This window comes from Lissotriton helveticus, chromosome 3_2 (assembly GCF_964261635.1).
Source record: "Lissotriton helveticus chromosome 3_2, aLisHel1.1, whole genome shotgun sequence".
NCBI classification, from domain to species: Eukaryota; Metazoa; Chordata; class Amphibia; order Caudata; family Salamandridae; genus Lissotriton; species Lissotriton helveticus.
The window spans coordinates 274,293,921-274,309,105 of record NC_136062.1 but is presented as its reverse complement, the minus strand read 5'-3'; the positions used below and the strand labels follow the sequence as shown (position 1 = coordinate 274,309,105).

The window sequence follows — 15,185 nt, the reverse complement described above, 5'->3', positions numbered from 1 at the left end:
AGCTCGGGGGGAGGGCGGTTGCAACATCAGGGCCCGATCCATCATGAAGCCATGTCTCAGTTAAAAATATGGCGGTGGGCTTTATGTCAATCAATAGGTGGAAAATATCTAATTTATGCTGGGGCAGTGAACGGCAGTTAATCAGAAGGAATAAATATTCTTTCAAACTCACTTTCTGTTGATGGGATTTAAAAACAGTCCCCTGTGGGGTATCGGGATAGGGCTGGTAATTAGTCAGGGTAAGGCTACACTTCGGGCATGTTTGTGCACCAGCTAGTAGAGGATTCAGAGTTATACAGATGTCATGGCTAAAGGGGCGTAATGCCCTGAGTTGGTTACCTGTTAGCATATCTTTACAGAGAAGCCATGCCATGTCTTCCCTATACCGGAAACTAGCATCCTGGGACCGGTTTCTGGCTAATCAGCCAGGCTAGCTTGAATCCAGTGGCAAAGTAGGCAAGGGACCCACGTCTGGGCATACCCTGCCAACTTAGGGCGAACAAAACAAAACCAAAGGGGATAATGGATGGAGTTTTGAACATTGCAAGCAGTCACCCCAAGTCAACTGATCTGGGTTTAATCCATCATCATTCTTTAGCTCACTCCGCCACCCCAGTTCAGACATAGCCATATGCAAATCAGTCTGACCCTGTGCCTCATGGGAACAGTCCAGTCCGAACTGCCAAGCCATGTCTTCCCTGGAACGAAAACAAGCATCCTGGGACCGGTTTCTGGCTAATCAGCCATCATCAGCCAGGCTAGCTTTAATCCAGTGGCAAAGTGAGCAAGGGACCGACGTCTGGGCATACCCTGCCAACTTAGGGCGAACAAAGCAAAACCAAAGGGGATGATGGACGGAGTGTTGAACATTGCAAGCACTCACCCCCAGTCAACTGATCTGGGTTTAATCCATCATCATTCTTTAGCTCACTCCGCCACCCCAGGGTCAAGACTGATTTGCATATGGCCATGTCTGGACTGGAGTGGCGTGGTGAGCAAAATAATGATGGATTAAACCCAGATCTGTGACTGGGGGTGAATGTTTTGCCAATGTGCAACATTCCATCCATCACCTTGTGTGCTTTGTTGTACGCCCTATGTGGCAAGGGTATGCCCAGACGTGGGTCCCGTGCTCACCACGCCACTGGAGTTAAGCTATCCTGGCTGATGACGGCTGATAGCCAGAAACTGGTCATAGGATGCTTGATTCCGGTCCAGGGAAGACATGGCTTGGCAGTTCGGGTTGGACTGTTCCCATGAGGCACAGAGTCAAGACTGATTTGCATATTGCCATTTCTGAACTGGGGTGGCGTGGTGAGCAAAATAACGATGGATTAAACCCAGTTCTGTGACTGGAGGTGAATGTTTTGCCAATGTACAACATTCCGTCCATCACCTTGTGTGTTTTGGTGGCCGTAAACCGGCCGCAGCAAGTGCTCCCGTAGAAAAATAAGTGTTTTTGATAATCCCCGCACCTTATGTGAAGCATCTAATGGTGCCTGCCACTTGGTGCAGGCATTAACAGGGAGGCACCATAGGTGCACCCCGCACCTCCTCCCCCTCGACCCCCCACCCTGTCCCCCCGGACTCCAATTGGTGGTAGCTGTGGCAAGGGGGCCCTGCTAGGAGCCCCCGAAGTCTCTTTCTGACGGGTTATTCATGTCAGAAAATCAACATCATAATCCCCATGGCGTAAACACCATACATAGCGGATTATGAGTGGCCGATGGACTTCTTGAGTCTATCAGAAACCAGTCGACCCGACCATCTGTTTCAAATCCGACAGTATCACAATGGGGCCATAAGTGTATTTTACAAAAACACATGTGAAAATATTATCTCTCTTCTAAGGATAGCTCAATTACCCCTTCCTCCAATATCGACCCAAAAATGTTTCATAGAGTCGTGTATGTGTGCATTCTTTGTATTCCAAATAGTTTTCAGTAGTAGTACAATTAGACAATTATAATATTGACTGGCAATATAGAATCATCTTGTTTTCTCCACTGATCCTGTATGTATTTGCTGTCAAATGTGGAAGAAGTATTCTTTCCAGTGTTCACTTTTAGAAGAGTTTGGCTTTGTGTTTTCAATCGGCTCATCAGTAGAATTAGTTTCTTGGTCAAGTGACCACTTCAGAAACTGACAGAACTTTATAATTGCAGTATCTGTTTTCGAAGATGACAGACTCCGATATGCACAACTGGAAGCTTGCCACTAAGTGCAGCTCCAGCATTGACCTAACAGGGTGACTGGATAAATTAGGAGAATAGAAGAGAACCCACTACCATCTGAGTGTTGCTTCTTGGAGCAAGGTGATTACTCGGTCTTCAACTGTCCTCACACTAGGATGTTTTCACCGTAGAGTCCCAGCTGGAAGAACTTTTATTGATCTCTAAAAATTAGTTTGCAAATGTACATGAAAATTACAGTATATACATTTCCATTTAAACAATGCCATTTGTTTTATTGCTTTACTAAATATATGTAGTGTACTATTATGAAATAAGCCACTTGAAGGGTGCACCAGGGGGCATTTCAATAGCTATAGGCCTAGATTTAGAGATATCTTGTAGACCCTGAGTTGGCTACCCAGTGTTAACACGTTCTGTACAACAAGACTTATACATACCCGGCCTTCTATCTTCTCAGAGTATTGTTGGGGACTCCTCCAAAACAGATAAGTTTGTTTTTGGAGTTTGCCTAGTGGAAACCAGCAATCTGTATTGACAAGGTCTATTTTATAATCGGGGAGAGGGTTTTGACTCACTTTACTTTTACCCTATTGAAAAGCATTTGCCAAGGTTAACAGTGCATGAAAGCATGTAAATAAAAGCATGTAAAAAAGACAATTTAAAAATGTCTATATCTATGTGATTGTTTCAGGTTTCTCCTTTAACTTTGCACACATTCCATACAAAGGAAAAAGGCCATTACGAGACTTGATGGGATCAAATAAAAATCGCAATAGCATTGAATCGTCAAATATTGAATGGAGTTCTGGCAGTGAAAATAAACCAACTTATGAAATAGAACAGAAATTTCAAAGCCAGCAAGACGAAATTGAAAGTCTAAAGAAAGAGCTATCTAGTCAAAAGGTATGTATTTGGCAGGATGACTAAATGAAGTGCATATGAATTTACTGGACCGGGGGGGGGGGTAAAAAAGTAATAGGTAAGATGTTTATTGTGGGAATATGTTATCCTTGTGGTTTAGACAGGATTTTTTTAGGTGAGTTGTAACAATTAACCTGCAATCTTTTTGATATTCAAAGGTGTAAATTCTTTGCTATGTGTCTATCTCAGAACTTGTTTAAATTGTCTTGTTTTCCTAGATAAAATGTCACTCTGAAGGCAGCATCCTCTGCTATTTCATTTTAAATTAAATCCAGTGGAAGCATATTTTCATAATGGAAGAAATTAGGTTGAGTAAATCAAATTTCAATTTCCTTTTTTGCAAAAAAAAAGAAAAAGCTAGAAATAACAGCAAATGCTGCACATAAGCATATACTTCTTGAGATGTTGTTTCATCTCTTATTTCTATGGGCTAGTACCAGGTTCCTCCTTTTAAGTGTGCGTAAAGGAACCTGGGGTCTTTTTGCAGAATCTTCTCTCAACAGCTTCACTTTTTCCGTTACTTGATGAGCAAGCTCTCAGTGTCTCACATGCACAACTTGGTCTGTTTGGCTCGGAACACAGTTTCAAAGAATGCTATCCTTCCATTGTCATATTTTCCAAGAATCTCAACATGTGGATTTCTGGTGTCTCTCCTGTTCTTGTTTTAGCAGAATGTTCTATCTACATTACCTTTTCTGAGATGAGAATAGATAAGTGAAGTCTTTCATTTTCTTTGCAAGTCTTCACTAATATAATGATTTTGGGCTGTTTGTTTGCGTTCTAGACTCAAGGACATGTTATATTTCTCTTATTTGTAATACCCAGGTTTTTCACATTATATTCTCATTTTGTCCAGGAGCGATTGTAGTATGTTGCTTGTTCTTACTATATCTACTATATCCTTGTTAAACATCATATGTAATTCCTCAATGTCTTCAGCAAATGTTTGACTTTTCAATTCAATAATCTTTATTCGGATATAAAATATCCATGAAAGCACAGGTCAAAAATACCAGCAACATACCATTTGTGTTAAAAACACAATATAAATAGATAAAAATGAGATTATCAAGTTACAAAGACTTCCATTATGAATATATGTTAAAAAGAACGTTTTGTACAAAACAACAATAACATAGAAAAAGTTAAAAACGGGCAGGTGGCAACATAATAATGCTGCTACTGCACGAATAGCCAGGTCTTGAGGAGTCTTCTGAAGGTTAGCAGATCCTGGGTCTGCCGGAGGAGTATGGGGAGGGTGTTCCAGGTCTTGACGGCGAGGTGGGAGAATGATCTGCTGCCGGAGGTCGCTCTTCAGATGCAGGGGACAGTGGTGAGGGCGAGGTCGGTGGAGCTGAGCTGTTGGGTGGGGGATGTAGAAGCTGAGTCATCTGTTGAGGTATGCTGGTCCGGTGTTGTGGAGTGCCTTGTGTGCATGGGTGAGGAGCTTGAAGGTGATCCTCTTGTTGACGGGGCGCCAGTGAAGGTCTTTCAGGTGGGGAGTGATGTGGCTGTGGCAAGAGATGTCGAGGATCCGGCGCCCAGAGACGTTTTGGATGCATTAAAGTCGTTTCAGTAGTTTAACTGATGCACCTGTGTAGAGGGCGTTTCCGTAGTCCAGCCTGCTGCTGACGAGGGCCTGGGTGATCGTTTTTTTGTTTCGGTGAGGATCCACCTGTTGATCTTGCGTAGCATGCGGAGGGTGTTGAAGCAGGAGGATGAGACGGCGTTGACCTGTTTTATCATGGATAGGGTAGAGTCGAAGATGAACCCTAGGTTGCAAGCGTGGTCGGTGGGTGTTGGAACTGTTCCCAGTGAGATCGACCACCAGGAGTCGCCCCAGGCTGAGGGGGTGGGGCCGAGGATGAGGACTTCTGTCTTGTCCGAGTTTAGCTTCAGTCGGCTGTTCTTCATCCACTCTGCGACGGCTTTCATTCCTTCGTGGAGGTTGGTTTTGGCGGTGAGGGGGTCCTTGGTGAGGAAGAAGATGATCTGGGTGTCATCGGCGTAGAAGATGATGTTGAGGTCGTGCAGTCGGGCGACGTGGGCGAGCGGTGCCATGTAGCTGTTGAACAGTGTCGGGCTGAGAGATGAGCCCTGGGGTACGCCGCAGATGATCTCTGTGGCTTTGGAGCGGAAAGGGAGGAGGCGGATGCTCTGGGTTCTGCCGGAGAGGAAGGAGGTGGTCCAGTCCAGAGCCTTGTCTCGGATCAAAGCATCGTAGAGGCCTGTGCGTAGGGTGTGGTGGCAGACAATGTCGATGGCGGCTGACAGGTCCAGGAGGATGAAGGCCGCGGTTTCCCCGTTGTCCAGCATGGCCCTGATGTAATCGGTGGCAGCGATGAGGGCAGTTTCGGTGCTGTTGTTGCTGCGGAACCCGGACTGTGACGGCCCAGGATGCTGTTCTCCTCAAAGTAGCGGGTCAGTTGTCTGTTGACGATCTTCTCGATGACCTTCGCCGTGAATGGGAGCAGGGAGATGGGCCGGAAGTTCTTGAGGTCCTTGGGGTCAGCCTTGGGTTTTTTGAGTAAGGTGTTGATCTCGGCGTGCTTCCAGCTCTCTGGGAAGGTTGTTGTCTCGAAGGAGATGTAGATGGCTTTCCGGAGATTGGGTGCGATGGTGGTGCTGGCTTTGTTGAAGATGTTGTGTGGGCATGGGTCTGACGCAGATCCGGAGTGGATGGTGTTCATGATTTTGATGGTGTTGTCGTCGTTTATGTTGGTCCAGGAGAGTAGGGGGTCAGTGCGGACGGTGGCTGTGGGGACGATCGGTGGAGCGTTGAAGCTGTCGTGGATGTCTGCGATCTTGCGATGGAAGAAGGTGGCAAGGGAGTCACACAGGTGTTGCGAGGGTGGGATGTCAATGGTTTTAGAGCTAGGGTTGGAGAGCTCTTTCACGATGTTGAAGAGCTCTTTGATGTTGTGTGCGTTGTTGTCTAGACGGTCTTTGAAGGAGGCCCTTTTGGTGGATCTGATGAGGTGACGGTGTCTGCGGTTGGCGTTCTTGTGGGCTGCGTAGTTGTCCGGTGTCTGTTCATGGTGCCATTTCCTCTCTAGCCTTCGGCAGGTTTGCTTGGAGGTCTTGAGGTCTTCAGTGAACCAGCTGGCTTTCTTCCTGGTGTGTCTGTTGGAGGGTTTCTTGATCGGGGCAAGGGTGTTGGCACAGTCGTCGATCCATTGTCTGAGGTTGCAGGCGGCGGTGTCTGGGTCGGAGGAGTCTGGGGGTGGGCTCTGGGCGAGGGTGGTGATTAGCTGGTCTTCGGTGACTTTGCTCCAGCAGCGGCGGGGAATCTGTTTGGTGCGGTGGTGCGTGGTGGGTTTCCGGAAGGTGAAGTGGATGCAGCGATGGTAGTTCCAGTGCAGTTCGGTGGTGTGGTTTGAAGGAGACGTGGGAGCTTGTGGAGAAGATGGGGTCAAGCGTGTGGCCGGCGGAGTGGGTGAGTGTTGTGACGAGTTGTCTGAGTCAGAGGTTGTCGATCAGGGTGGTGGAGTTGCGGTCGTTGTTGTCCTCTAGGTGGAAGTTCAGGTCCCTGAGAAGGATGTAGTCGGTGGAGGCGAGGGCATGCATGCTGACGAATTCGGCGATGGAGTCGCTGATCTGTGGTCGGGGTCCGGGTGGTCTGTAGATGAGGGTTCCTCTGAGGGTGGTGTTGGGATTGGTGTGGATCTGGAAGTGAAGGTTTTTGGAGTGTTCCTGTGGACGATGGCGATTCCTCCTCCTGCTCCGTTAGTGCGGTCCCTGCGAGTGATCTTGCAGCCGTGGGGGATGGCTATGACTATGTCGGCTGCCGGAAATAGGCTGACTCGAGGCCGAGGCTTTGTCGGGCCCGAAGGCAGGGCGTGGGAAGCAGTCTCTCGGTGTGCACCCGGGCCCGAAGGTGAGGGTGTGACCTAAGCTGTTTTAGAGAGGAAGGGTCGGGGTCGACGTTCTTACTTCCGTCCCATTGAGCTGGAGTGATGTCCTCGACGTCTGAGTCTTCGGCATCAAAGTAGCTGGCACTTGCTTCGGCCCGCTGGTGTTCTGGCATGTCGACGCCCTCTTGAAAGATGTCGTCCGAGATCGAAGCTGACGAGCGAGCCATAGTTCTTCGAGCTTGTCTGTTCCGAATCGTCTTCTTGCAGCGGAAGGAGGCGCACAGGCTTAACAGTCTTTGGCCTTGTACTCCGGTGAGAGGCAAAGGTTGCACACCTCATGTAGATTGGTGTGGGGAAACTTCGACCCACATTGAGGACACTTCTTGAATGGCATCCTTTCCATGAGCCAGAATGTATGGCCCAGTTAGGCCCGAAGGCCTTTGTCGACGACCGGAATCAAAGACTTCGAAGTGGTGAAGAATTGCGTCGATGGGGAGCGCGATCGAAACAATACCGTCTAACTGGGTGAGGATTGCGTGCTGAAGGAAATTCGGTTCCAAACCGGAGTGCAGAAAACCCATCCGAGCCCGATGGCGGAAAAAAACAATCTGAGGATGGAGCCGATGCCCATGTGCAATGTGGTCCAAAGGAGGAGTCACCTATCTCGTGATTTCCAAAGAAGTTTTCAGGACAAAAACAAACTGCAAACATCCGGGCCCAACACTAGGTGGCGATCTATGCACAGTGTGTAACTCTGCAGCTCTACATGCCAAGAACAGATGCATACTGGTAAGTAGCATTTTCCTAACAAAGTGCTCATAGAAGCACGTGTACGTACAGCCACTCTCAGAAAGGAGCTGATGCGGAAGATCAAGTCGTCCCTTTCAAGTTTGAGAATTTCCAAGTAGGCTGATCTATAATTAATGTTTGCAACTGCCTTAAAATAGGGTATCCAGTACTGTTGTGTATAATTTTGATATAAATTACAAAAAAATGAAACATTTATCATCGTTTGATTTCTATGAGTGCCACAGGGACGGGGCATTTGCTCAAGGTTACTATTAAATCCCAAAGGAAAGTGAATATTTTAAAGTGCCGTCCCTGAGGCGAAAGAGCAGGCTTCTCTCCCAACGACTTGTATTCTTCAGAAGATATTTAGATGGCATATGGGTTAGGGGGCTGTCAGCCTCCACTAGTGACATATACCTGGCGACTAATGATTTTGAAAGCTCTGTGGCGTATCTTGCATTATTGTATGAATCATATAGTGCTTCCATAAGGTCCTTTTTACTTATTCCCTCTTGGCCTAAAGGATTAAAAAAGACATGCTCCAGATTCACGCTACTTTAACTTTTTCTAATAGCGGAAAGCCAGGGTATGCTCCCTCCCTTGTCACAATTGAGGCAGTCAACTATAATCTCCCTTGTCAAGGTAGCTGCCAGATTTTGCCAAACTTTTAGCCAAAATATAGCTGGGTGGGACCTTATAAAATCTTCTATATAAAACAAATTTAATTTCTTATGACACACAAAGTTTGGTGGGGACATTTGGGCCCCTAGGAGTTTTCGACAGAATCTGTTTTCCTCTCTTTGGATTCCACTACAATTTATAAAACCCCAAACTTCTGCGACATATGTGGCGGTGGGGATTCACTGTGTTTTATACATTTTATTTATAGATAAAACTACCTCTGCATGTTTAGGTTGGGGGAGACTCAAGATCAATAAAGGTCATTATAAAAGATTTCTTAAAATTGGTGCAAAGATCTAAATCTGCCATAAAAATTACAAAACCCCTGACTAAAGTGCGTAGTGCATTCGGGGTGCGGCCCATTAGGACCGCATCATCCGCATATAGTAGGCTGGAAGTGCATTACCTTTAATGATAGGTACGTCATTGGTAAGTTCTGACAGTACATTATGTAGTTCATTTCTGTATAGGATAAATAGAAGAGGGGCCAGTACACACCCATGTCTGACCCCTCTACCGATAAGGATGTCCCTTGAAACCTCCTCATCGTTGCTAATCCTCACCTGTGCCTTCAAGTTTCTGTGCAAGTATGCTAAAAAATGAACCAATGTCTCATCCAACCCATAGTTTAAAAGGACCGACCACAGACGTGACCTATTGACAAAGTTGTAGGCTGAGGTAAGGTCCATGAAAGCCAGGTTAATAGGGATGTATGACATTACAACGCATGCTTTTACCACGCATTCCTTTACAACGCTGTTTTTACAACGCATGCCTTTACAACGCATAGCGCTTTGGGGTGCTGGATAGTGAATAGTTTAATATACTATTCCAACTCCAGTCCCCGTGGACACTAGGGAAGGTGTTGGATAGTAAATTAAACGTATTCCCTATCCTAGAGCGCCCCCCAGCGCAATGCGTTGTAATGGTCTGCGTTGTAAAAGTTGCGATGTAAAAGCACTGCGTGGTAAATGTTGCGTTGTAAAGGATGTTTCCCGGTTAATAGGTGACTTCCGGGCTATCGTGTACTTGCCAATAATTAAGTTTAAGTTAAGGCACTGTTCCACTGTTCCTAGTTTGCTTCTAAAACCCAGCTGACATCTGTTTAAAATGAATTCCCTTCAGCCCAAGACCTTATTTTGTTCAACAAAATCCTCCAGAGGATCTTCAAAGTATTGTCAATCAGGGAGATCGGTCTGTAGCAGCTAGGGTTGGATCGATCTCCTTTTTAGGTTTGCCTCGTCGAAAGCTGCGCCGTGCAGCTTTTCGGCGCAGGGCGAAATCTTTTGAGTTACAGTATGGATGTTTGTCCCGCCTCTGTTTCCCATTGGCTAGTTCCATAAATGGAGGCTAGCCATTGGAAAACCGAGGCGTCCGTCATTCTGTGAGGCGACTCGTGGGCGTTCCTGAGATTTTTTCTCATCCAGCCCCTTTTAGCACGTCATTGCGGCGGTGGGCGGGGTTTATTTTTTTGCTCGTCCATGTTTCTTTTGGTCATTCCGCGGCCGACTGCCGCCGGAGGAAGTCCAGGTGAGTGCTTTTGATTGTGGCCGTTCCCGCCGCCCCCCCTCCCGCTGTCCGTGTTCCCGTTCCTGCCCCCCCTCCCACTGTTCGTGTTCCCGCCCCCCCTCCCGCTGTCCTTTCCCGCCCCCCTCCCGCTGTCCGTGCCTTTCCTGCCCCCCCTCCCGCTGTCCATGTGTGCCCGTTCCCGCCCCCCCCTCCCGCTGTCCGTTCCCACCCCTGTCGGTGAGCTGGTGCATTGAAGCACTGGAGCTGCAATGGTGCACTAGTGCACCCCGGGGTCCACTGATCTCGCGCGGATCGACACTGAGGCGAAACCGTTGCATTGTAAATGCTTGTGCATTCTCTCTTTGTGGGAGGCTTTTAGCAGAATCCTGGCCTAAGCTGCATGGTCCCACTGTACATACATGCACAATGCAGATTGAGTGAATTTGCAGTAACTCTAACCGTGCACGTCTGTGTTCCTTCGGATGTTCACCCTCTCGCAGTGCAGCACTCTCGGCAATGGTGCCCCGATCTGCCCTGATCACTTTGAGGGATATCAAGGTCTTATGTGCTGATGCAGGATTACAGGAATGGAGCAGGTCGCCGATTGCCGACTTTGTTGCACACCACAATCCGAGGGATCCCTGCGTTAGTGAGTAGGGGCAGGCCTGAAGTAGCTGGACGATGTCGGGTGTGTACTTCTCGCTGGTCTCAGACCGCATGATGGCCGCCGTGATCTTTCGCCCCCCTGGGGTCAATCGATCCCACCACCATCCGCAGCTGAGATCAGAGGCCTGTGTTGTTGCCTGCAGGACCTCCCCGGGCTGTGCCGTCATCCGTTTGTTTCCACCCGCCAACCATCAGGGTGATCGATTGCAGGGTGTCCAGGGGTACCTCTGTGCCTGGTGGTTCCGTGTCACATTTGTGCGCCTGCCCCCCCCTCCCGCTCTTCGTGTTCCCGCCGCCCTCCCGCTGTCCTTTCCCGCCCCCTCCCGCTGTCCGTGCCTTTCCTGCCCCCCCTCCCGCTGTCCATGTGTGCCCGTTCCCGCCCCCCCTCCTGCTGTCCATGTGTGCTTGTTTTTCTCCTGATGAGGTGGAGCGCACGCCAACTGCGTTTTTTCCCTAGATCAGTTAATAAATGATATACATGCATGTAAAACAAAAGATAGTCGGGAGGAAATTAGGGGGTTCTCCGGTTTAATTTATTTGGCTTTTCGCCAGGGATATATTATCCAGCTCGAGGGGGAAGAACTCAGAGGGAGCAAGAGGCCAAATTCTGACATAGCTATTCTACTAAACGTCTGGATTGTGTCTTCTCCTTTTTCCCATTATTATATGTACTTTCCCGCTGTCTCGCTCGCTCCCACTTTCTCGCTCTCTCTAAAAGTCTCAAAGTTCTTCTCTCGCCCAACCTTTCTGAAGTTGTAGCATTGTCTCTCTGAAGTTCTCTCGCGATAGCAGCGTCTTTCTCTTTATACATCTGACTAAAACTCTATATCCCTCTTCCTCCCAAACTTTCTTTTCAGTTCTTTGTCTGTCTTGTGCCCTCCCCCTCTCTATAGACCTCTCCTCTCCAGCTTTCTCTAGCGCGTCCTCGTTCTCTTTATCATGGATGTCTCGTACATTCTCAGTTCCTCTAAATGCGTGTCTTTCCCAAAAGCTCTTACTCCAAATGTTTCATTCTTTCCAATCTCTTACTTTATAGATCTCTTAAAATCGGCAGTCAATATTTCTCTATTAGCCACAACGTTATCTCCCTACATATAGTCTCTAATCTCGCCACCGTTGTTTTGCTCACTCTTTCTTCTCTCGTCCCCCACGTTTCTTTCCTCACACCCCCCTCTTTACCTCCTCCATTTTTCCTCTGTGCCACCTTTTTGTCTTTCTCTTTTTTCTAGTTCCTATTGTTCTCATTTTATCTTTTCTCTTCGCTCTTTTTGGGTTTCGCCTGCCGAAGGCTGCGCTCTGCGCAGCTTTTCGGCGCAGGTGAAATCCTTTGTTGACAATAAGGACTTCGGGAACGTCCCCCGGCTCTCATTGGCTAGCTCCATAAATGGAGGCTAGCCATTGGGTGCCGGATCTGTCCGTCAAGGCCGGACCAGATTCGGGGGCGTTCCCGAGATTTTTTCCCTGGGCGGAGTTACGTTTTTTCCCGTTCCCTCCCCTTTCACTGAAATTGATTTCAGATGCGCTGTCCATTCCCGCCCCCTCCGTGTGCCTCCCCGCCCCCCCTCGCTGTCCTGTGCACATTTCCCGCCTCCCTCCCGCCGTCCGTGTCCCCTCCCGCCGTCCGTGTCCCCTCCCGCCGTCCGTGTCCTCTTCCGCCGTCCGTGTCCTCTCCCGCCCCCCTCCCGCCGTCCGTGTCCTCTCCCGCCCCCCTCCCGCCGTCCGTGTCCTCTCCCGCCCCCTGTGTCCTCGTAGGTGCTTGTTCTGGAATTGTGTGACTGTGTCCAACAAAGCCAAGCGTTAGTACATTAACTGTAGAAGAACATGACGGACAAGTTGAAATTAGCAACTATAACCACATTTTTTAAACAAATTTTACCTGCAGTTTTATAAAAATTATTTAGTGTTTAGCATTGTGTATAACTTCTATCAAATATCCTATAATGTAGTTTGTTACTATCCCCTGGTATAAACGTTTTAAGGTTGCTTGTCGACCGCGGATAATTTATTAACTTCTGAAGAATAATTTCAAATTGAGGCGGTCACCGATGCTAAGCTACTTTAGTATGCACATTCCTATAAAATGATAGTGCTTTTTCCATGTCTATATATGAACATTGAGTCACTGGTTAAATCGGTTTTTCTGGCGCTATTCCGACTTCTCATTCGGAATTGACATGGCCATAGAGTTATGCGGCTGGAAAGCGCAGGTCGCTGCACTGTGGCATTGTGGGCCGCCGACTGGGAGAGGGAAATATGGCGGATGCTGTGGAGCCGTGAGTATGTGCGCGCCGCTCGCTTCTTGCTTCCGCAACGCTGTATGCAGCGCCTGATTGAAACTTCTTTTATTCTCTCTTTCTTTAGGGAGAAGAAAAGAAGGAGAATAGAGGAACAGACAAGCGACAAGTTAGTGCTGGGAAGTGGCATTTGTGAGGTTGGGAATGAGTTTTCAGCTACCCCTGAGCCGGCCAGGGAATGCAAGGGGACGGGCCATATACATTTACCGTAGACAATTAATGGGATTGCGGGCTGTAGTTAAGGGGAAATACGTGTTTCGGGAGCATAGGAAACGACGAAACACTTTATTTTACAGAGCTAGTGGAATGGGGGTCTAAATGATGATGGGAAGTTGGGGAGAGACGGTACATTGCAGGTGCGAGCAGAGCTGGCGGATAAACATAGCATTAGAACTTATTTATGCAAGTGCACCACCAGATGAGGTGAGGGCGTACCGGTAGTGGGCGTGGAATGACCGACACTAATATTCTAGGCAGAAGAGAAGGAGAGTCGAACTCTCGAGTAGAAACAGGACGAACTGGCCGCAGACGGGTTTGTGGGAGGCAAGGTGGGAGGGTAAACAAATTACAATCAAGCATGGTATGAGAGAGTCTGGCGAACTGTTTATGTAGGTTTGCGCCCTAACTGTACGACCTAATATTGACTTGTGTAAACATTTCATGAATGTATAAGAAAATGTTTGAAATGGAAATGTATAAGTGCAAGTTCCACTATTCCCAAGTGCCTGTTTAATACTGAGCCGAGCTATCGTGTACGTTCTGCCTGCCACCCTCAATCTACCCAGGATGTGGCGTTACAGCTAGAGCTTGCAACTTTGGAACTGGACAAGCTAGGTTTGAGTCATGGCGTTGGCTCAACATCCTGTGATTCTGGGCTATTTCTCAAGTGCCTAAAAGAAATGAATGTGACCTTGTATAATAATGTAACTAGTGTTCATGTGAAGCGCTTCAATATCTCCAGGTAGAGTTCACACTATATTTAAATCGCAGAAAACCTGGGAGGTAAAAACAAAGCATCAACATAGGAGAGACAAATAGCCATTTAGCGGCTGATTTGTACAAAATGAAAACCTAAAACCTGGATCAAGTTCAGCACCTCCATTTAAATTGTGTGAGCTTGGGCAAATATTTTATTTCACCAAAACTCAGACTTGCACATAAAAGCACTTTCAAAAACATGAATCATGAAACCAACTATACAAAACCTGTAGTGTTCATTTAATAGACTAATGTTGCTCTATAATAACGTGGGCCACATACAGGGTCCACGTGACAAAAGTCTTGCCTGTTGGTTCACTAGTAGCACTCTCACCAGTGAGAACAGGGCTGGAATGACTGACTATAAGCTCATGTTTAAGAACTATCACTTTTAATAAGTGCTTCTTAGTGCAGCGCTATAGTGTGACATATTTATGTCAAAGCTTCCTTGTGTTAAATACAGTCTCATCAAAATTTTAAAAAGTGTATCATATTTTACGCGATGTTTGTTGTATGTTTTACATAGCAAACATTTTCAGGGCTCGGATTGTGCATGGGCTCTAAGAGCCAAGCCAGAGCCTGAGCTCGGCTCTACCTGTTAGTTTGTTTGCTCGCCATCCTCTAACCCCAAAACTCAATTTCAATTTTAAAGACAGTGAAATCAACATTTCGACTTCTGAAGTTGAGATTGATGAAGCATTTAGCAGGTGCCTTCTCTGTGTCCTCTTCTGCCATGATTGGGTGGGCCTGGCCCACCCGCCGCCCCTGTAGAACCGGGCCTGGCTGAGAGACGTGCCGCTAATCTCATTTTTAAATTAAAGACGTACAGGTACAAAGTGTAAACACTGATCAGAAACATGAAGCAACATAAAATACACAATTGTTCTGTAGAATACGGTATGACGTACTGTTTTCGGGAAGAGTTTTTATTTGTTGAAAAACAGACCGTACACTACACTAGGGGAGAACCGAAAAGTATATACGGAGTACCATCATCCTAAGTGGGTTTTTATGATGATACAAGACACACACCAGACGGGATTGTTCATAGAAACACACGCTAAGCGGCTGGAGATTATCAAGCAGCCAGGGTGAAGGGAGGATATCTACAACACAATTGCTAAGGTAGAGGCAGGCATGGACAATAAACCAACGTGGCGAATGGGAAAAGGTGAAAGACCACAAACTGACAGGTGGGAGTAGGTTGGGCAAAGGTAGCACATCTTTTCGAACGGTGTTGATTACACAAGCTAAGAAGAGGAATAATATAGATGATGCACCAAATTGGGGCCGGCTCT

General features: G+C 47.3%; 1 protein-coding gene across 2 annotated transcripts in view; it reads left to right on the top strand.

Annotated features, from left to right (window-relative positions):
- TBC1D2B (TBC1 domain family member 2B) overlaps window positions 1–15,185 on the top strand; it is a 285,950-nt gene that overhangs the window by 97,863 nt on the left and 172,902 nt on the right. Inside the window, exons 5-6 of one of the 2 annotated variants that reach the window (XM_078685205.1) lie at window positions 2,887–3,098; window positions 12,977–13,018. In XM_078685205.1, coding sequence (XP_078541331.1) covers window positions 2,887–3,098; window positions 12,977–13,018 — 254 coding nt within the window. The remainder of the gene's footprint in view (window positions 1–2,886; window positions 3,099–12,976; window positions 13,019–15,185) is intronic. The other variant, XM_078685204.1, reaches the window with a different exon arrangement.